Source organism: Sminthopsis crassicaudata, chromosome 6 (genome assembly GCF_048593235.1).
Source record: "Sminthopsis crassicaudata isolate SCR6 chromosome 6, ASM4859323v1, whole genome shotgun sequence".
NCBI classification, from domain to species: domain Eukaryota; kingdom Metazoa; phylum Chordata; class Mammalia; order Dasyuromorphia; family Dasyuridae; genus Sminthopsis; species Sminthopsis crassicaudata.
The window spans coordinates 150,599,484-150,623,835 of NC_133622.1; the positions used below are offsets into that span (position 1 = coordinate 150,599,484).

General features: G+C 32.7%; 1 protein-coding gene across 1 annotated transcript in view; it reads left to right on the forward strand.

Moving 5' to 3' along the window:
- The window catches only part of BANK1 (B cell scaffold protein with ankyrin repeats 1), a 388,904-nt gene that overhangs the window by 292,071 nt on the left and 72,481 nt on the right, over positions 1 to 24,352 (forward strand). Inside the window, exon 8 of the mRNA XM_074275760.1 lies at positions 24,073 to 24,106. Within this exon, the coding sequence (XP_074131861.1) occupies positions 24,073 to 24,106 (34 nt within the window). The remainder of the gene's footprint in view (positions 1 to 24,072; positions 24,107 to 24,352) is intronic.

Here is a 24,352-nt window from a genome sequence, read left to right on the forward strand (position 1 = left end):
CATGAGTTTAAATTTGACCTCCTCAGACACATACAAGTTGTGTGATCCTGGGCAAGTCATTTAACTTTGTCTCAGTTCCTAAAGTGTAAAGTGAGCTGGAGATGGAAAAGATAATCCACCCCAGTGTCTTTGCCAAGATAAGGTCATGAAGAGTTGGCCATAACTAAAAACAATTGAACCACAAAAATAGATCAGACATTTGTACTAAACAGTCTGGGAATATAAAAAGGAAGCAAAAAGTTATGCCTGTCCTGAAGGAGCTTACAATCTAAATGACACTTGAGACACTTAATAGAAGTTGTGATTTTTGCTTCAGTTTCCTCATTGATAAAATACAGATGATAACAATAGTACCTCCCCCACCCAGTTGGAAGAATCAAATAAGATAATAAAAGTAAAAAATTTAGCAAGCTTCAAGTGTTACAGAAATACTTGCTAACTGTGTAAGATGCATGTCCACATACACCTTGGAAGACTTGTAAAGTTCTAAGTATTTCTGATCTAGATTCCTTACCAAAATTAAGTCAATTTTTGTGGCTCTCTTTAACAATGAGATGATTCAAATCAATTCCAATTGTTCAGTGACGAAAAGAGCCATCTACAACCAGAGAGAGGACAGAGGGGATTGAGTGTGGTTCACAACTTAGCATTTTCACTATTTTCATTGTTGCTTGCTTGCATTTTCTTCTTCTTAATTTTCTTCTTCTTCTGGTTTGATTTGATTTTTCTTGTGCAGCACAATAATTATATAAATATGTATGCATATATTGGATTTAACAAATATTTCTACCATATTTAATACATATTGGATTACTTGCCATCTAAGGAAGGGCATGAGGGAAAGGAAGGAAAATTGGAGCACAAGGTTTTGCAGGGAATAATGTTAAAGAATTGTTCATGCATATATTTTGAAAAATAAAAAAGCTTTAATTTTAAAAAAAAGAATATCAATTCTAAATAATTAAGTTAAGCATGATATTTATACCTTCCAAATCTTATTTTGGAAGATCTGAGTTAACTATAAAGAATTTCTTGGTCTCTGAAAAAGATTTGGTTCATTGTATCTGTTACATTGTATCTGTTAAAGAAAATGTGGTGGCTCAGAAACACATGAGAAGGTGGGGTGACGAAAAATAAATTGAAAAGTCTCTAAATTAAAGTAGTTTGCTTTTTACTTTAGAGTTAAGTTTACTGGGCAAACAGGGGGAAACCAGGCACATTTCTTCTGGGCATAGTCATTTATTTTGTCTTACCTTATTGTTAAAGAGAGAAATAGAAAGAGAGATGATAGTTGGGGTGTGGAAGACAATAAGTAGGAGGGTTGCAGTATGCATCTTTTCAGGCCTCAAGGTTTTTTGGCATACATATCCCAGGCTGATCTAGCACATTTCTCTTCCAGCATTAATAATTTCCTGGCATTATAAACACCTTTGCTGATCTAGCGTTTTATTATATGGTATTTTATTCCATCTTGGAAAATGGTAGTACCACTAGTAATCTAATAGAGAGGAGAAAACTTGCTTAAAAGTCAGGAGAAAAAATGTTTTGTATATTCTTTATGTCTGCCAAATAACAAAGTTGGCACACTACAGGAAACCATAAAGCTTTAAATGAAATGCTTTCTAATTCCTTTTTTCTAGGAGGGGTGGCAAGAATTTGTATTTTGGACTTTTGCAATAATTGTTATTTGCTACTTTTCTCCAATTTCCTTTTCCTCACTCAGAAGAGAAAAATGCCTTCTTAAGCAGTATAAAACACCATTTATACTCTTATCAAGGAGTTTCTGAGAAATCAGAATGACCTTTAATAAAGGCAAGATTTGACAGAAAGAGTACTGGAATGAAAACCAAGAGGTTTCTAGTACTGACTTTGTCAGCTAATTTGCTATGTAACCCTGACATCACTCAGTGTCTCTGGACCTGAGATACCTCACTAATAAAGAGAAAGGTGGAAGGAGATAATTTCCAAGGTCCATTCCAACATTCATGGTCAATGCTTTCAAATTGTTGAAATCAAGATGGAGATTACAAAGGAAAATATAAAAAGAACCGAGGGAATATTGTGTCAAATTTGAAATCTGAATATATTTGTATTTTAGTTGAATGCAAATTAAAGAATAAGACACTTTCTGAAGCTTTGCCTTTACCTAATAGATTGTGAACAGCTTAGAGGCTGTTGTCAGAAATTCTACCGACACAAGTACATGTGTTTTTCCTGGCAAAAAAGGAAACATCTGGATGGTTTCTGTGAATGTTGTGACTCAATCCACTAAAAATCCTTTTGCTTTTCTACATAGTTGTACTTTATCCTATCTGCTACTATTTGGTGAGAGCCCAACCATCTGCCCTGTGTTAGCAACAATTTGCTTTGCTAAATAATTGATGAAATCTGAAATACTTTATCAAAGGAAGTATGCTTCATCACAATAAAAAGCAAAACAAAGCAAGCTTGGTGGTATGGGACTTGGACATGGTGTAGAACAACAGTGCTAACATTCAACAAAATGTTCCTTATTCTATTTTGTGGAAACATTTTTAAATGATACTTTAAATTATTTTCTGTCTGTAATGCGTGTGAATCAAGAAAGGGGAAATTTGTTTCTTCTTTAAAAGTCAAGCCTAACTGTTTAACAATTGAAAACAAAGTTTTCTTTTAGATTTCAATAATAACAAGCCTGGCTTGTATTCAGAAACTAGACATCCTTTTTTTCAGTGCAATAGAGATCCTTGTTCACTATTTTCCATCTATGATATCCCTTACTTAGGAGAGGACACTTACCTGAATCTCAGCGTTTCTTCACCCAGATGGACTTGTTGGATTTGTTCTTCAAAGAGTTCTGGAAGCCAACAGCTGCTTCCTTTTTCAAAAATAAATCTTTAGAATGGATTATTCAGCTTTCCCTAAAAAGGGTGACAGAGATAGGTTTCTCTCTTCATCCTACTAAAATGCCAGTTCTGTTGACTTCCTAGGAAAAGATACAATTTTGAAGATATCCTTAGAAATCATGTTTATTAAACATCTGCTGTATGCAAGGAAGACACTGTGCTAGACATTGGGGATCCAGAAAAAAAAAGAAAAAAAGAAACCTGTGTATATTTATCTCTCTCCACAGAGATCATATCTTCTTAAACAATTAACACCACTACATTAGAAATCTCTGGGGCAGCTAGGTGGCACATTGGATAGAGCACCAGTTCTGAAGTCAGGAGTTCAAATCTGGTCTCAGACATTTAACACTTGCTAGCTATGTGGGCTGAGGCAAGTCATTTAATCCCAATTTCCTCAGCAAAAAAACAAAACAAAACAAAACAAAACAAACAAACAAACAAACAAAACTCTGAGAAATCAGTATAGCCTTTTCTTTATTATATGGTATGGTAAAAAGTCAGAAGCAAAATAAGGGGGGAAAGTTTGAAAGAGTTTGGTGAAGAGGTGATTTCTGTACCAACTCCTTACCCTTTCCCATTTGTCTATGTCCTATACTTTTGTAATCTAATCTGTGCCCCTTCCTAAAGGATGTGAATTCCTATTATAAATGAAAGTCTTCAGATATCTGTGGACTCAGAATTCCAGTACTTCTCTGTCTTTATTTTCAATAAGTAGAGTCGGGATAGACCCAGTAGAACTAGAAAGACCTAAACACTTGGGTCCCCCTGTTTGGATTAAGGATTTTAGGAGTTTTAGAAGAGTTTCAAAATGACCCGTTACCCAAATTACTTCTACAAAATGCTCTCTCCCACCCTTCCAATGTAGCTCCTGCAGCTTTTATGTTCCCTGTCCTGATCCAGACCCATCCCATTTTTTTCTCTTACAAAGTGAACTTCACATTCCTTTGATTATTCAAATGATTTGGGTTGAAGTCTTTGAGTTTCTTATCCAAATCCCATGGAAAAATTAAGTCCTGAAGACCCTCAGTCTTGGCTGCTTGCTATCTCTTTCTATATATCCAGATCTTCTTGTAGCAATGTCTCTGGCTCTTTTCAGGTGATAGTTTAAAAGTATCTAGAAAATTATAGCACTTGCAGTGATGTTTTTATTTGCCTTTTTAAAAATGCAATTTGTTCAACTTGAAAAAGCGGCAGAAATTAATTTGACTGTTTTGCCTTATTGGCATTGTAAGTGATTTCATAATATTCCCTAAAATTGAAATAAACATCTGTCTGACTTGGAATTTTCACAGATTCCTTTTGGCATAATAAAAATCAGGAGAAAATGGTGTCCGTCATGTTTGCCTTAGGAAATTAAAGGACACAAATCATAGAAAGCAATAAATTATTATTATATATCTTGTGACAAAGTAGAGATATAATACTTTACCATACTTTACCATACTTTTAGTTGTAAATACAAGACATAAATTATTAGTTGTGACAGCCCATTTGATTCATAGATACTAAACTCTGGAGTCCTTCCAATGAATCCTCTATAATGTTAATTATATTATAATAACTATTACAATAAATAATAATAAACTAGCTAATATGGACTATATGGAAGAGCAATTGATAATTTGTGGCACATCATTATATATATGTGTGTGTGTGTGTGTGTGTGTGTGTGTGTGTGTGTGTGTGTGTCTATTGTTAGGCATAAAAATGTTAAAAGACATAAATGTTTGCCTGTAGTCAGTTCATGAAAGGGTTAGCTTTGTCTGAGTTTCTGTTAGGATATTTGAAAGTTTGGAATTCCAACACTCTTCAATGGATCCAAGTGTCATTATTGTGCAAAGACAATGACATACTCCCATAATCTACCCAAAGGAGATCCATCTCACATACTGGGCAATGTTCTAAAGATCTCTTGACATTGTGTGAATAACAGTGAAGTCCACCACTTGTCTATCCCTCTTTCTCAATATATGATCAACCCAATTTCTTTTCTGGTCATGGGTTTTTGAAATGACATATTTTGCAACCCTTTGCTTGCATAATTCTTCTATGGTAATGTGTTATATCCTATCATGTATATCAGCAATGTGGCATCACTACAAGAGTTTAATTTTTAAATGGATCTGATTTTGAAAGAAACATAGCACAAGGTATAGTTTTCATAAGCTAATCCAAGTTGTTGATCTTCTTCTGCTCAATTCTAATTCTAGCTGATCATCCATTAACAGTGTTTGACTAAATTATAGGTACCAATGGACCAGTTCTGTGGGATTTATATACATAAATATATATTTATTCAAACTGCATACCATAGTCTGGACAATAGGTATTTTTCATAGATATGGTTTTAACATTAGAGATAGGCTAAGATTTTGAATAATTTGGGGCTTAATGCAATCAACACAATTAAATATATGCACTCTGTGGTAGACATTCCACAATCATCTTTGTCAAACTCATTGGAATGAAGATGTATCCATTAAATGTTTATTCTGTGCCAGCCACTATACTAAGTGCTGTAGATACACAGACAAGAAAAAGGTAATCCTTATGCCTAAGGAGTTTACATTTTAATGAGAAGGAGGGTGAATAACTCATATAAAGAAATGCTGATCAGGGAAGGGCAAAATGTCAGGGATAGTGAGTGGTAATTAGCTGATATACCCTTTGCATCCAGAAGTAATATTCATTTGCTGGGTAATTAAGATTTGGTTACTATTCTCAAAATAAGAAGTAGAAAAGATGATGAGATACCTGTATTTGTGTACATATGACATAGAAAATAAGCAATCAGATGGTTATACTTAATAGATATAGTAAGCTTTCATCAATCAACAAGCTCCCAAAGTATAAAGTGGGCACATATTTAGATGGGTTCAGGGGTAGGTATAGCAAGGTATCACGTGAGGAAGATAATGTTGGTGCTGGAATACCTCAATGTAGTGAGCCCCCAGTAATTAGGAGAACACTACTTCTCATTATTGCATGTCTCCTCTGACATCAATAAGAATAATCATTGAACAGAGTGATCTCTATTTCTACATGTTTCAAGAAATCTTGTATAATTTTGATAGGTTCATAGGAGAAGTTCTCTTTGAAGGAGGTGTTTTCCTCCAGTAAATCAAATAGTTTTTATAGTCAACAAACGATAACTGCAAGGTCATTTTATATGACTTTTTCTGTAATTGTCCATCCTGTCTCGAATGCTCTCCCTCTTTTTTTTTTGACTACTAATCTCCCTGGATTCCTTTAAGTCCCAGTTAAAATCCCATTTTTTACAGGATGACTTCTCTATCACTTCTTAATTACAGAGTTCTCCCTCTTTTAATTGGTAAATGGTAAAAGCTTAATAAATATTTGTGAAATTGAATAGAATAGTCAATAAACAATGAATGCAGAGGGATTTTGTATTCTCTGAATGGGTTGTATAATTATAAAAATGTAGTCTGCAATAGAATATTGCCTATTCTCTTTTCATACCTTTAAAAAAGATACCCTGAAGTGGTTCAGCTATTTCAGTCTCTTCATGATCCTATTTGGGGTTTTCTTGGACAAGAGAATGATTTGACGTTTCTTGCTCCAGCTCATTTTAAAAGTGAGAAAAGTGAGGAAGGCAGAGGTAAGTGATTTAGCCAGGGTCATATAACTAGTAGGTATCTAAGGTTGGATTGAACTCAGGTCTTCTTGACTTCATGCCTGGCAATCTATCCACCGTGAAACTTATTTACCCCTGAAAACATGTATCTATACATAGTATCATAAATATTTTGAGGAAATAGGAGAGAAAGTGTATAAGGTAACAACATGTATCTTCTTATTTATTTTTCCTTTAATTGATAATGATAAAGTACATGGATTTATTTACATGCCTTATTAATTACACTGTCTTTTAGATACCTTGAGCATCAGCTCTTCAATATGATATCAAATGTGTTTAATGTAAGCTTTATCATGTGGATCACTCGATCTGTGATTCCTTGGTACAGAGAAGTCCTTTGTGACTAAACGTTCTGTGCCACTGCAGGTTGGCATCCTCTTTGCAATTCATATATTTAGAACTCTCAAGGGTAGATAGAGAAGGGATGATTTTTCTACTGTCCACCCCCTGTGTTCCTCCAGTCACAAAATGAAATGGGCTTTGGAAGCAGGTCTTTCTGACTTGGAGACCTGCTCTCTTTGCAATCCATATAAGTTAAACATGTGCAGTTCTTCTAAACATATTTCTACATTTATATTGCTACACAAGAAAAATCAGATGAAAAAAGGGAAAAATGAGAAAGAAAAAAATAAGCAAGCAAACAACAACAAAGATGAAAATACCATGATATCCACATAGGCTGCTTCCTTGACTTTTGAAATGTTCATAATTATTAATACTGTAGTATAAGTAAATCACGAGTAATTATGCTTAATGGCATGGCATGGAACTCAAGAACGTTGTGCTGATGGTGAGAGACCACTGTTTTAGACTGTTGGAAACAATAATTTTCTGTTGTTTTGTATCTCAAAATAGAATATCTTGCTGAATTATGGTCCATTGTTATCTTCAACAAGATTATGTCACAGTCTTAAAGAGGTGATTCTTCCATCATTGTTGAAAAAAGTTTATTGTATGAATCATTTTGGATCGGTTTGTCATATTCTTTGAATTTACTTGGTATGATTTCTCCTTGTTGGGTCTCTTGCCATGTTTTGTGATAATTTTTAAAAAATTGTTTCTATTTCTTCACTATTTTAAGAAATGATATTTTTTCATGTGCTAACAAAAGGTATAATATGGGTAGAGAGCAAGCTTTAGTACTAGATCACTTGGATTTGAGTCCTTCCCCTGACATTTACTGCTCGTGTGGAGCCAGACAAATCATTTTACCTCTCAGTGCTCTAGATAAATTTCTAACACCATAAGTTTCAAAAGCAGTAATAATTTACACTGATAACTGGGAGTTCCCAAAGTCAATAAAAACCCAGGTATAATCTCTGTCTCTGCTTCTCATACTCTTTGATCATTCTCTTACATAAGATTATACAAATACGTTTGTTATATTCTAAAGAGCTGTTTCTCTTGATTGCCATATATCCCATATATCTTTATGTTTAGTAGGGAAATGAGGTGCTTGCTAACTAAGATAGCTTGTAGGCTTTTTTTAGTCACCTTGCTGTGGTTATCAATGTACATCAATTAACATTCCTTAGGAAATTATAATCTGTGTCCATGTCTATTCTTTTATTTGTTTCTCATTGTTCTCAACATGGATAACTTATTTAAATAATGGAAATGGGAATTGCTTCCATTCATATCTTTTTATTTTATTCTTTCCTCTAATTTCCTCCTTTTTTAATATCTATTCATAACAAATTAGTTATCTCCTGTACACAGATGACTAAATTAGACATAATTTCCACATCAATTATAAATCATTTTTCATACTTACATTGAAATCATGAAGTATTAAAATAAATGTTAATTTTATTTTGGAAGTCTTATTGAGTTTTCACAAAATTCTTTTCCTTCCTTCTCTTTTATAAGCAATTTTGGCATATAAACTGCAACTGTTTTATTTTAGTCTTTCTACAAATGTTTATCATTAGTATTATAACACAAAATGGTAAATTATCACATGAAATCATATTTCTTTATACATTTAGATGCTTGATAAAATTAATTCCACCAACTCTTCTATTTACCTTTCCAATAAGGACCTATGAGATTTTCACCTACTTAGCTATCACTTTCTTTTGTCTTCCAGTTTCATGTTCAGCATCCTCACATGTGTGACCAAATGGTAGTCTCTGTTCAAGGATTTCATATTTGGATTATCAATAACAAATTTAATATTTGTATATGGAGTAAAAATTTTGATTCTCATCCCTGCTCCCTTTATAACTACTCTACCATTGTTACTACAGAAGCAAAAAAAAGTGCTAAACAAGAGTCAAGGATAATTTATATGTGTCTTTGTTTTATGGATCGCAGTATCCAAAGAATTCATTATCAAGTTTGCCAAACTATTGGCAACAGGCTTCCCTATACTTGGCTAGGTTAGTCCTTGAAAAACAGATATAGTCTATATTGAAGACTACTGATAACAGATCAAATTACTTAAAATATGAGCAATGATTTACTTTGATAATACAAATTTACCCTAATTATATTTTCCTTGTTGAAAATACCCAATACATTTAGTAGCCTCTCATTAAGTATTTATTAAATGAGACATATGACTTAACAATGATGCCAATATCTATCATCAGCAAAATATACTTTTTAAAAAATATTTTCCAGAAATCATAATTGAGATTCACATTTGACAGGAACATACCTTGGACTTAGGTTTCTACACCTAACACTGATGAAAACAATTCCTTTTTCCAGAAAAGGGGAGTAAATTGATAAAGTAGTTGGATTATCAAAATCAGGAACCTCCAGAGCATCCCTATGTAAACTTTATACAAAAAGATTAAGAAGAAAGAAAAAACAGTATACCAGTTACAGGATCTCTCTGTAGAGGATACCATGGCTTCATGACCCCAAGAAAGAATATAGATGAGGCAAGTTGGCAAGTTAGAGGATGCAATCTTAGAGTAGCCAGGACCAGTTACATTTTCTGAGAGAATTAATATTTTGAAGCCTAGAGTAGTCTAATGAGATTCTTATGCCATTGACTATGTAAACATAGCACCTTATTGCTTTCACTTTTAAAACTCATTCACTTTAACCGGCTGGATATTAAGAAATGATAACTATTACTACTTCTTCTTTTTGAATTCTAAGGATACCAACTTGGGAGTGGTCATATTTCTAACACTATAGATCTTGAGCCCCCAGGAGTATGTTTCCCTTTAATAATTAAACAGTAGGAAATTATTTTCTTTTTAATTTTTTAATCTTTTTTTAATCATTTTAATCTTTTAAATCTTTTAATATTTTTGTTTTTCTTTCTATATTTTTGACTACTAAGAACTATATACATATTCTATACACACCTTTGTGAACATTTTAAAAAGAAATTTTTTTCTTACTAATTTATGTAATCAAAAAAACCCCACTAATTTCTGCTTTGTAACCTCTTTGGCAGGAGGAGAGTAGTGTGCTTCATATTCAGTCCTCTGGAAGCACTGTTTTTTATTTTATTAATCTGTCCTAGAGTCTTTCAAAGTTGTCTTTCTTTATAAGGTTTTTAAAAATATAATGTACCCTTTTGGTATTCTGTTGAAGCCTTTGGGCCTCTTCTCAGAAGAAAACGTGGGATCAATGACTATAACTTTTATGAAACCTTGCCCTCTCTGTACCATTGTAGCAAGCTCTTCTATCTTGGTCTGTATGGTAATCCCATGTTTAGCACAAATATGTTGGTTTTCCTGAAGTAGTGCTAGCACAAATTACCCAACCTGAAGGCCATGTCAACTCCTATTTTTCTGAACTGTTGCAGAAACCTGCCTGAGTAGTCCTTTTCCTAGGCCATTGGAGTCTTACATTGATTCTAAAAAGTTTTCCTCTGTCCTGAAGAAAAGGAAAGAATTGTCAAGTGCAGAACTAGAATCTCCCATTGAGTACTTTGAATTGTAACTTCCATGTGAGAGACTATTTTGAAATTCATAAAATAAAATATTTTAAAATGCATATGATTATGAAAGAAATATTTTTAAAAAATCAAGTTCTGGGACTCCAAATTAAGTTCATAGAAAACTTCATATTCAGCTGTCTGAAGTGAATTATTTTCTTCTCTTTCATCCTATTATGTAAGGTGTTCCTAGTGCATGAACTAGAAAAATGCTGGGGGATGGATCATAACTTTGGCCAAGACTAAGGGTAAGATTAGTTACACACATTTTGGCAGATAAATAAGGAAGATCAGAAGCCATGTATTCATAGACTAATTCATTGTGGTTGAGTATTGACAAGCCTACCCATCACAAATTAGGCAGAATATTGTTATTCCCTAAGAAGTTTCATATATTTCCATGAAGAACTGGCATATTTTACTGTTTGCTCCTACTAAAGCTAGCATATTTTTGCATTTGCAATGTTATTTCAAAGGGCAATGGCAGGCAATATCATTGGCCTCTTTAAGAATCCCTTCATAATGTAAAATAGAGGATTGTATCCCTCTGGAGTAAAAGGAGGTTCAATAAACAGCCAGTTCACTCACTGAAATGCGACAAAGACCATCCTAGACCCCGGTCCTTGAAACGACTAGTGGAGGTACCTAAATACCTAAATCTAGGAATGCTTGAATGTCTTTTGACTGTCCCTCCATCTGCCCCATAGACACTGCCCTGGTTGCTTTCTCTTAATAGTCAAACTACAAATTGTTGCCATACCAAGAGTTGCCTTCTTATAAATTGACAAATGTGCCTCGCACTGACCCAGGCCCATTGAGATATCATTCAATTCTTGCTGATAGTTCTTTAGCCTCTGGAGCCCCCTGATGGAAACTTGGCCCATGGCAACAACCTATCAATGTCATTTGAAGCATACTTTAGGAAATTAATAAATACTGTCATATCTCTTATGACGGGGAATATAAGAATGCCAATAGTCAAAGCTATTTAAGGGACTAATCTAAATACAATTCAAGCAAGTATAAATGAAAAGTCACTCTAGGTCAGCTTGAAGGTTTCTTCAAAGTACCAGAATCCAAGGAACTGAGATGGAAGCAAGAAACTGAATACAAGATTAATGCACACAGGAAAATCAAATGATCTAAGAAGGCAAGAGATAAAATATGACATTCTACCTGACCCAGTCTGCAAACTTCAAATATCCCTTTAAAATGGCAACTTACATTCTTTACTTATTGCTTTGATATGGTATATAGGAATGCAGCAAGGCCTCTCCTTATATCCATCAAGTTAGAAGACTTGTTTGGACCTGGAATTTCATTACTGTAGGGAGCTCAGATGAGGAATATTTTTGTCCTCATGCATATCAACAACTGTTCTGTGACTTATAATTATCGTGACCAAGGGCATGGAAAGGTTAATTGATTTGTCTAGTGTCATGCAATGGATATAGAACCTGAGCCCAGCTCTCCCTAATTGTCAGATGAATCAATCAATCAATCAATAAACATTTATTCAGCACCTACTATGTTTCAGGCATTGTACTTAATGCTGGAAATACAAAAAGGGAACAGTCCCTGCCCTCTAATGAGGATAATAACATGTAAGCAAATACATACAAAGATCAATTATTTCTCTATTATAATAGCATCAGATGGTCAATCCCAGTGTTGTTAAGATATGCACCAAATATTAAGTGAATGAGAGCAGGTAAGTTCTTTATGGAGCATGTACAGAAAGATATGGGCAAGAATGGAATCATATGAAGAGGTAGAGCTAGGTTTCAGTGATAAAATAGTTTTGGATATGAAATGAGGATAATTCTCAATTTTCTATTTTGGGGGGAGAAAAACTGATAATGGAAGCCAGACACCTTTCAATCCTATGCTTATATTATCCAATTAAATGTTATTACTAAGAATCCTATGTATTTCTATGTTCATTTGAAATTAAAATGATGTTTTCTGTTTGCAACATATTATTATTATTTGCAACCTATTATTTTCCCTTCAAATCTAAAATTTTTTTTTTCTTTTGGAACTTTTTAAAAATGATTTCTCATATTCCTTTCCAAAAATACCTTTCCTCTCTTCCTTGCTGACAAGCCATCCTTTGTAGTAAAGCATATATACACACATATATATGTATATATTATATATTTTAAATGCAGTTTAGCAACAGTAGCCAATATATTGAGTGAAAATACAATGTTTCAAATCCATAGTGCCCTGCATCTAAAAAGTGGGGAAGTACATTTTCTCATCTTTTTTCTGGTTCCCACTTTTGGTAAAATCATGATTGTATTTAATGCAGGCATGTAATTTCATGTTTTTGTTCTTTCCATTTACACAGCTGCCCTGTATATATATTTTTTTTCCTGATTCTCTACATTTGGTACATAATTCTTTCTCATGATATTCTGAACTCTTTATATTCTTCATTTTTAATGGTGCAGTTATATTCCAGTACATTCCTGTGCTATCATCTGTTTAACTATCCCCAGAAGATGGGATCTTCTTAGGAGAATCATCTTTCATTGTATTTATCATTCAAACCAAATATTAAAAATTATACTTTTCAAAAATATTCATTTTTCCTCCTGTTAGAAGCAAGAAAAGCAAATGATCCAAATTACAAGTAAAAGATTGCTAGTGTAATTCCTGATGCATCTCACATAGTTCCTAGTTCCTATTCTTAATCTTACACTGGACCCTAACTTTTCAGTTTCATATATCTTCATATTGACAATTTGACATAATATGCCTCTCTCTGTTATTTATGCCTCTACATATAGTTATTTATGTTTGGGTCACCCCTTCAAAGATACCATTAGTAATTCCAGACTTGGAAATTTGTTTTCTATAGTAACTTGTGCATAAATTATTGGTCCCAGGTTCTGATGTTGCCCCTTTAAGGATCTAGGTAAACCATGACCGCTTCTCAGCCTCTAGCTTGGAGTTCATATCTATTGTTGCTGATTTTTCCTTAGGATTCCACATTCCATTTCCTGGTCATTTTTGCTCTTGTCTGAGTGTATTGACTTGCTGGTCTTCCCAACAATTCTTTACTCACTTCTTGGATTCTGCCCCATCAATAATTTTTTCCCACTCTGCTGACACCACATCTTGTTGCATGGCTGGCATTTTGGGGCTACGGATGGCTTTTCACTCCTTACAAGTAAAAGAATCCATCAGTTGCTTACTCAGGGTACTTAACTATTAATCGGAAGGAAATGAAGTAGATTTATGACAATTCAGAACTACACTGATTAACTCCATGTGTTTTTAGGAGCAAGACACTGAATATGACACTGATTGACAGAAAATGTCATCTACATTTCTGAGGGTAAACTGGGAGAGAGAAAAAAGAGGCCATCAAGGGTCATAAGAATAAAATAGAACACACTATTAAGAGAATTCATAGATATTGCCAATCTTAGAAGAACTTCTACAATCATAATTTTTCAGAGAGAGTTAATTAAAGCCTTCTTTTGCTTAAGAAAATTTTTAAATGATATGATTTACATATCTTTCTAAGAAGCCAACTTTTTTAATGGAAAAATTGTCTTTGCCAATGATCTTTGCCCAAAAAAAGTTTGAGGATGCAAGGTAGAGTATGTATTTTGTGTTCATTGCTCAGCCACTGCAAGCAGAACAAAGTGAAATTCAGCAATAGATTAGTGTTCCATCACATGTCACAACAATGGATGAGTTCTGGCTATCACTATTGATTCTCTTTCCAACAACATGCAAAAAATGTTCCCACTATTATCCTCATTTCCAATTCAGTATTTCATTTTTAAAATTTATTTACTATTTTACTTTTTCCCCATTGCACATAAAAATAATTTTTAACATTTGTTTTTAAAACTTTGAGTTCCCACTTCCTTCCTTTCCTCCCTCCCCTCCTAACCTTCAAATGAGAATGTAAGTAATTCATTATAGGTTAAACATGTATAGTCATGCAAAACATTTTGATAACAGTCATGCCTAATTCTATTTCAATGATCTAGATGATTCAATGAATGGAAAATTGGGATTACAGTCGTTAAAAACTGTAGTTCAAACCTGCTTCAAAAATTTATTAGCTGTCTGACCCTGCACAATCACTTAATATGTTTCAGCCTCAATTAAATGAGGGTTCAATGATTTCCATTTACAAAAGTATATTATAATAATTTCATTAATGCAGCCCATTCATACTTATATCAATGTCTTAAACATATAAAATGTTAAAAATTAATAACTCTAGAATCAACATTTCTTTATGATAGTTAACAAAAACTTCATTTCTGTTAGATTTGCCCTGAACATAGTAACCAAGGATATTTTTAGGAAGATATGTAGAAAAAAGATTTTTTAATACTCCTAAAATTATAACTTCTTAAATCTTTTTTTCTAAGATTGTATTTGGAAATTAAACATAGCATAGTGTAAAGTTGTTCTGGGGGAGGGTGGACTAGTACTTCCTGATTGGGAAACTTTATTTCCCATCTTCTATGTCGTTTCTTTCAATGTTTATGCCCCAAACCTCAATTCACAGGACCATCTTCCCCTACCTTCACTTCTCCACAATTGAGATTCTGAAATCTAAAAAGAAAGTAATCTTTTATGTGAACTTCTTAATTTTTATTAAACTAATCCAGCTACTTTTAGACCACTATTAGTTAATACTTATTTTTATAATTGGTCTTAATTTGTTCAAGAAATCACTGGATCTTAAGAGTTAAATGAACACCCCATATACTTTCTAGTGGATGAAGAATGAGGCTTATTTTATTGAAGAACTCTATTCCAGGCACTTTGATAGTGAGTATTACTAAATATAACTTACTTTCAAGATTATAAACTTCTGACCTTTCAAATTTGGGGCCTGAAGAAAATGGTTTCTTCCATAAGTGAGCACATTGGCATTACTGATTCACCTCTATTCTGATTTTACATACAATGAGGAGAAAAAAATTTTTTTGAAAAATAAAGTTTGTGTTTTTCTACCAGAAAAAAAAGAAAGATTTCATTTTATTTACCCTAGCCAGACTTCACAGTAACTTTCAGCAGATTTATTCTACTATTCAAGTTAGTCAATTAAAGTTTAATTAAATTTTATCATCTTCTAATTTGGACTTACTTTGACAAATGAAACTGCATTCCTTGTCTAAACTTGCCACATTCATTGAATAGCAATCATGTACGTATTTAATGTTTTGAATTATACCAGAAATCATGGTAAAGAAGAATGCCTCTTGCAAAATTATATCTTAGCCATGAATTTACTGTGTATTTTGATACATATTTACATCTGACCCCTAGTAGAGGAGTTAGGGGAACAATAATGTTACATGAAGGAGGAAAGTGAGAAGATAATGAGAATGGTAATTTATAATGATGGTTTGAGGAGAATCTTTTATTCTTAATGAGTTTTCAGTATTACATATCAGTTTTTGAGACAACTATAATTTTATTTTTTAACTTTAAAAAAGTTAAATTAAATCTTTTTTTAACTATTAGAGTGATCATCTTAACAAATAAAAATTAAAATTGCTCCTGACTTATTTTTACTTCTTTTTTTCCAACCCATTAAAATTAGGTAGTGGGATACAAAAAGAAAACCCTGGATTTAGAACCTGAGATTCCTGTTTCTGCTGCTTATTTTAAGTTTTACATTGAGTCACAGGTTAAAATAATTCTTGTTTCAGTAATGCAGAGTTTTTGCTTGTTTTTTAGCCATCTTTTAAAGGATCATAGATTTAAAACTTGCAAAAGCCAATTATTCTAATGTCAAGATACTATCCAGTTAGTTTAAACTAGATAATTTGTCATAGTTTATCTTCCCTTTTCTATATAGTTTTTCTTTCTTCAAAATACAGTTGTGAAAAATTTATGAAATATTTGAAAGTGCCAGTTTTTTGTTTTATTTAATTTTTTTTTTTTTTTTGCTGATTGGAAATAAATACGTTAAGTTCTGAATTGATTTGGAATGAGTTATTGCCTCCCTCTTCCCACTTATTTCCATAGGAACCCACAAATGCTAGTGAGAAATCTAGCTACCAAAGAAGGATATTGATCTAAGAAAGCATTCAGAAAAGGATAACCTGGAAATGAAAGGCATTGAACTTACATCAAGGAACCATTTGAAGGAACTGGGAGTGTTTAGTGTGGAGAATATTGAGGGGGAAAGTGATAGCTACCTTTAGATTATTTGAAACTGTCACATGGATGATGGTCTAGGCTTCTTCTGTTTGACCATAGAAGGCAAAATTAGGAAAAGGGAAAGATTTGCAAAACATGTAATTGATAATTAATGTGGATTATACTGCTTTAAAAAGGTTCTCTCTCAAGAGAGTTATTCAAGAATCAACTGAATGCCAGCTATGTTCCAGAGAAAGGGCTTTATAAGGTTTGAATTGGACTAGGTAACTACTAACCTTCAAATTATCTGATTCCCCAGGTCCACTTATCATCCCACCAAATATTTTAAGGAAGTTTTTATTTGTTTGTTTTTGTTTTTCCTGAGGCAATTGGGGTCAAGTGACTTGCCCAGGGTCACACATCTAGGAAGTGTTAAATGCCTGAGATCAAATTTGAACTCAGGTCCTCCTGACTTCAGGGCTGGTGCTCTATCCATTTGTGCCACCTAGCTGCCTTTTAAAGAAATTCTTGATCTTTGTATCTATTGTTTGGTGATGTGTTTTAAATTCATCTTTGCAATGTCTTAAGAATTTATTTTTCTAATTCTGTTTGGTAAACATAAATGAATCAACTTGCGATTCAAAACCTCATCAGAAATGAAATTGGAATCGCATAAGCCCACAGAATCATGCTGTTTATTTCATCAGATAACACTTATTTTCTAATAATAGTTGAGTATAGTCTTAGTAGGAAATTACTACGTTTGCACAGAGAGCTCTCCATTTATGGCTTGGATGAGATTTCAGAACCCAGCTGTTATAGTCCATTAGATGAAGAGATGCACTACAACTGTGACTCAACAATTCTAGCACTTCATTGCTATGTGTGGTTTCTTCATTTGATAGTTAAGGGCCGACACAGAGACTTTCCTTGGCTCAGGTACAAGCTAACAAAAAGCTTCCTCATAACATTCAGTATAGCTTGTCTACCTTTAAACTAGCTCTAAATCTTGCAGCTTGAAAACTGCCTTAAAAGGGATCTAAAACTAGGTACATTTATGGATTTAGTTGAAAATTTTATGTCCAATTTTTCTTTAACAACCATTTGTCTGGATTGAAAAAAAAAAATCTTGTTGCAATGGAGCTGTTTTTGTTTGTTTACCATAAATCTTTCATTAGGTCATAAATTTAGAGCTATAAATGACCTGAAAGACCACCTAGATTAATCCTCTCCTTTGAAATATAAGGAAACTTTGGCAACTAGGTAGTGCAGTGGATAGAGCACCAGCCCTGAAATCAGGAAGACCTGAATTCAAATCTAGCTTCAGACACGTAATACTTCCTAGTTGTGTGACCCTGGGCAAGTCACTTAACCCCAATTGCCTCAGCAAAAAAAAAGAAAAGAAATATGAGGAAACTGTAGTCCAGAGAACTGATGATTACTGATGATCATATAATTGATATGTCAGAAATGAGATTTAAACCCAGATGATCCTGATGCCAGAGTACCTCTCTTTAAACTGTTTTGTTTAGTTTCTAGCATTCCATAAAGTCAAAAAGCACTTTGAACTTACTCTCTGTGGTTTCCTTTTAAATGCATGGAGCATCTAGGTGGTGCAGGAGATAGAATGCCAGACCTAGAGTAAGGAAGACTTATCTTCATGAGTCCAAATCTATTCTCAGATATTTACTAGCTAAGGGACCCTGGGCAAGTCATTCAACCCACTTTCCCTTAGTTCCTCATCTGTAAAATGAGTGGAGAAAGAAATGGAAAAACCCCAGGAAAACTCAAATGGAATCATGAAGAATTGGACACTATCAAAATGGCCAAACAACAAAATAGCATGTTAATGTTATACCTGCCCTTGATAATGATTTTTGCATTACTACTCATATGTTGATAATCATTTATGTTCTTCAACCTAATTCAGCTTATCTGTCATTCATTTTTCTATTAGCTTTTTGTCTTATTTCTGATAAATTCAAACTGCTTACCTAATTTTCATAAAATATCACTTTCCATATGCATTGAGAATCCCTTGCCCATTGCTTCCTGAAAATAGGGATTCTTTTCTTTTTTTCATCTCTTTGCATTATTAGCACATAGGATAATGCTTGACATATAATGAATTCTTAATAAATGCTTTCTGACCTGATTTCTGCTATTACTTGAAGCCCCAAATTACCTATGAAGTCCAGTATTTCAAATATCTACATAATCTGTCTTCATCTGCATTACCTGATAATTTGTGATTTCTTCTTGCCAACCTCAAAATGTAAACTCCTTTTTAGTCAGGAGAATGTTTTGAATGCACTCTACACTTGATTTTCAATTTCTTCTTAATTCAGTTTATTTTACTTGCTTCCAATTTAAGGAGCATTGGACTTCATGAAAAAGAAAGAAGAAAATAGAAAGAAAAATGGAACTTAAGCAGCTTTTTAACTTTGTCATTAGTATCATATGTGTAAATGAGACAATCTCATCTTGTTCTTATTCAAAATATGATAAGAGAATACTCATTACCTCCCATTCTTGGATAGAGATAGAGTATATAAATTTTCACATTCTGTGCATTGACTGTCCCAACATCCATGACAAAGTTGACATTTTCCTTATATCATCCTTTCAGCTCCCCTCACTCTCATATACAACTTCTATTTAGTCCCTCACCTCTATTGGAGAGAAGTTCTATGTAAGATTCACTTTCAAGGTATATAGACTTCCAGTGTGAAAAGTTATTTGAGCTTACATTGAGTTCATATTCCTGTGTGGCCAAAGGAAAAACTAACTCTCTTTAAAGATATAATTGGAGCCAAAGGAATCATACTGGGACCTGCATCAAAGATCAGCTTCCCCTGTCCTTAAAAAACAATTTGGGACCTTATTTTTGCTGTTATTAGCATCTGGGGTGTTACATTATGCATGATTCTTGACAGCTGGTATGAACAAACTTCATTATCTTCCTCTGGAATGTTAGCCCAGATTTTGTAGTCTATTGCTTTCATATAGGTCAATGTATAATTATAGTGCAAAGTTAAAATTGTCATCCCCTAGGAATACATTTCAAGTTTCTTACTCATTATATACAATGGTACCCTATTCTTATATAAGTGATAGACATTTTTTTAAGATCCATGGCTTACGAAACTCTGAAAAATTTGACTTGAAGTCAATATTTTAATCAGTCTCAATTACTGTAGAAACCAATCATTATAAAGACATATTATGTAACTCATCCACATGGAAAGATATTAAAATCATAGGAACAATGATTTAGAATTGGAGAGATATTTGAGTTCATTTAGTCCAAACTTTTCATTTTCTAAATAAAAACTCAAACCCAAAAATCTTCAATGAGTTGTTCTACGTCACAAGGTTAGTAATAGAGATGAGATTTGAATCCCTTTGAATCCTCTGAATCCAGAACTGTCTTTTTCTCCTCAATACTAAGCTCTCCCAAAAGTCATGTGGAGACTTATTGGTACTAGTCTCACCATTTGTTATCTTTAAGGTCTGTACTATTACTAAGAGTAATCTTATTTGATATATCATAGCATCAGCCTCGCTTTCTTACTCTTATTAACTCAACATATATAATTAAATGCCAAGTCTTGGAGACAGTTTTCTCCCTAGATATTTTGAGGTTTAGGCCATATCTGTATTAGAAAGTAAAATCGTCATTTAATGTCTACCACTTATATAATTATACCTCTATTTACGAAGGCAAAACAACCAAGCACTTTCTTGTACATTGATTAGCGAAATATTTTCCAATTGTTCATTTCCCAGCTTTAAGAAAGCTATTCTGATATTAGGGAAATCAGGATTTATGTACTCCTAGAAAAATATTTAAGAATTAAATATTTCTTCTTTTTTCTTAATCTCAACATGGGTTTTACTGCATTAATTAAAGGCATCTAATAGTAGCTTTTGCAACAGGATGTCTGCTGAGAAGTTTATGTCAGGCAGAAAAAATACAAAGAAATAAAAGTCCTTTCCTCCAAAGAACTTATATTCTAACAGGAGAAGACATACATAGAGAAGTGAAAGCTAGAGAAAGACTGGGAAGGTAAAGGAATGATTTGTTGGCAGTTGACTAACACAGTTTCCAGAATTTGTGTTTTCAATAAAAATAAGTAATGAAGAGACCACAACATTCTATAGATCACATAATGCATGCTAAAAAGTTTAGACATGAAGGATCAACATTGACTCTTATTCTGTGATGTTTACATATTTAACACTAAAGTAAGTATTGCTTTTATTCAATATTCATTAATATCAACATCTAACATTGGTAACATTTTAAAATAAAAATGTATCAGAAGATTGTCTTATAAGGTATCAGGCATGAAAATTGCTGGAAAGGTCACCATTTTACTATAAATATCATTCACATTTCTTGAAGAAATTGTTTCCTAGCTAACATGAGTGTCTATACATTTATTCAGGGTTAAAATAGGGCAGAGTTACCTCCTATAATAAACACATTCTGCTAGCTAGAAATTTATATGGAAGGTCCCTCTAGAATTAATTTTTAGTTTTTCTCTGTTTCCTATATACTGTTAGGCATGAGCAAAATGATTCATTTATGTTTCATGTTTAGCATATTCAAACCCTTTCTCATTCACAAACAAATATGTATATATGCACATGCAAAGGTTCCATTAATTACAGTTTGTTTAAAAGTTATTGCTCATAGTAACACTTTTAGGTTTGTGAAGAACATGGTACAAGTTTCGTTTAAAAACCAGCAACAACAACAAAACTCAAAAGCTTTGAAGTAAATACATCTCTTACTGAATTAAAAATACCTTTCATGTCATTATTAGAATAAGAATGCAAATTCTTTTTTCTCCTATATTCTCATATTAATTTATGAAATATGCAAAACAGGTTTTGAGGGACAAATATTACTTATAATGCTAAAACATAGGCATATGAAACAATTTCTATATTTAGTTTATAATCTCTATTTTTTTCTTATTTTATACTATGCCATCTCCTGTCCTAAGTCACTACCTTAATTATCTCTCTGTGTGTTTCCTCATCTATAAAATGAAACATTTAAATATTAAACCTATAGAGTCCCTTCTGATATCAAATTATATTATCCTATGGTATTTAAGTGAATTTAGTTTCATTATAATACTTTGATACTTTGGTACCTTTACCTCATTCTCCAGACTGTGAAGATCACAGCACATCCATGTTTTCTTATCCTATATAGTCCTTATATATGTCTACCTGGAATGCTTAAATAAATTCTGCCTAATATTATTACTTCTCTTTTCTTTCTGCTCTTAAAAATCATCAGAAAAGGATTACTCTTAGTTCTGATTATCTGTGTGTCCTATTTAAATTCCTTAATTCTTTTTAAAACTTTAACTTTCTGAAGTGACAATTCTATCAGAATGCTAGGCCCTTATTTTTATAAAATCCCTTCCAATTGTTCAAATAAATTTGTTTCTAGTTTTCTCCTGATGTTTGTGTTTGCATTTCAAAGTTTTAAAATTGTTTTTAATGAGGAATTCTTAAAAATTCACTATTAGAGGTTTGTTTTCCCTTCTATAAGACTGTACTAAGCTTTTGCAAAAGTCCAATTTTACTATTATATTAATTTTCAGGGAATCCAATGATTCTTATCTCTACCTTTTTTCTAGGTCAGTTGTTTTTGATAGCAGATACCTTAAATTTTCTTATGTTTTTGAGTTTCTTTTATTATCACTTTCCCTCTTGTGGAGTTGTGGATTTCTATGTGATCTCTTTTAGTTCTCAGGGATTCTCTTACTTAAGTAGGATTTAGCACATTTACCATAAGCTTTTTATTCCCTTTTGAAGTCTTTAATTAAAAGCTTTTATTTCATTTTTTAAAATATTTTTGCTTCTTTTCTTCTTGGTATTCTTGTATTTCAAGAAAAAAATTACTTTTCCCCCTTTATAAAATTATTGCTTGCAGTTGTTATGAAATTAGAGTAACAATAATTTTTAGATCTTTTTTTCCCTTTGATTTGTTCATTTCTCCAATCCTGATTCCTCACTTGGAGCTTTGTGCTAGGGCCAAACTGTTCTTGTTATTATAATTTGGGGTGAGGTGATGGGCCCTTCATGTTCTTACCTCAGGTCCACTAGATTCTTATGATAAATTCTACCTCCTATGTTTAGGCATTTGTAGATTTTTAAAGTTCACAATACTGGATTTTTAAGGCCTTTTCCAGCATCTGAAGTTCAGAATGCTTCAATCTATTGTTATTGGCCTATGCTAGCATTTATTTATCTGCTAAGGCCTATTTCCTAATGGCCATGGATTTCTGGTTGACTTTTTGTATAGTTCTTGAGTTGAAGTCATTAATGCGGTTTTTCATTAGATTTCTGACTGTTATTTGATATGGAACTGTTTAGATTTCTGCTAGAGTAGAATGTGATATGTGGGAGTTTGGCTGTCTATTTCCAGTCAAGCAGAGACCTCTACCAAAACTCTTATCACTCTTCCTCCTCTTCCTCTTCCTCCTCCTCACAGACCCTGCCCAAAATGAAAACGTTTATTATAGTATTTATCTCACATGATTATCTTGAGGGTAAAATGGGAAAATATATATGATAGTCTTATAAATTTTGAAGCACTAGGTAAATGTTATCTATTTATTATATGTCTCATAACTGAATAATTTATATCAGCTGCAATGGAGGGCATAATGAACTTAATGTCAAAGATTTAAATTCATATCTGATCTGTGGCATCTACTAGCTGCATAACTCTAGACAAGTAACCTAACCACTTTAAGTCTAATTTTTACTTTCTGCAAATTGGGCAATAATAATACTTACGTTACCCGACATGATTATTAAAAAAAAAAAAAAAACTTAATCTCCTGAGTATGTGTAAGGCTTAAGACTTCCAAAGACAATTTTATCTTCATTTTTTACAATAAATTCCTTTAAATGCAGTGGAAATTATATCCAGAAGTTGCAGAAAGATAAATATGACAACCCACTCACCAAATCTCTTGACAAGCTCATTGAGAAAATATTATATATAACATACATGGACTTAACATTCATCTTTCTGTGTCATTAAAAAGTAAACCAAGTATTTTAAGTTTAAAGGAATAATCAGATTTTGAAAATAATGTTTCCCATAATCATCTGCATCTTTTTTAGAAATCCTTTATTCTTTTCTTCAAAATTATAAGACCAGTCCTCTGAATAGTTACAGTTGCATTCATTTTTCATTCAGTTGAATAGATGCTTTTAAATTATGTGTTGTCACAGATAATGTGTTTCTGTACTATTTAATTGGAGGTTAATTGAACAGGGCACATTGAGAGCCCTAAAATAAGCAAGATGAAGTATTTGATTAAAAACTGAAAAGAGATTCTGTTTTTCCCCAGGTAACAACCTTCCTGTCATATACTCTATATATTATATAACAATGAAGATTTATCAAAATAAATGAATATCATTACCTATTAAATCAAATTATTCTTTTTCAGATTCATGGAGATAACAGAAATGATGATCTTGAAAGTAAGTATACAGAAAAAATGGAAGATGTGATACCTAAAGTCCCTCTATTTTGTTCTAGTAAGTTTTATGTTTCTTAGTAGATATAATTTAATCATTGCGGGAAATCTAAATAAATATTTTATGTTTAGTGAAAATATAGCTGAGTTACATGTATTTAGCAACAAATTGTATTTGTAAAGTTATTATTACCATTTTGAATCTAACAACTTAATATTAATTGAATGGTTTTAATTTCCTTAAAGAAAA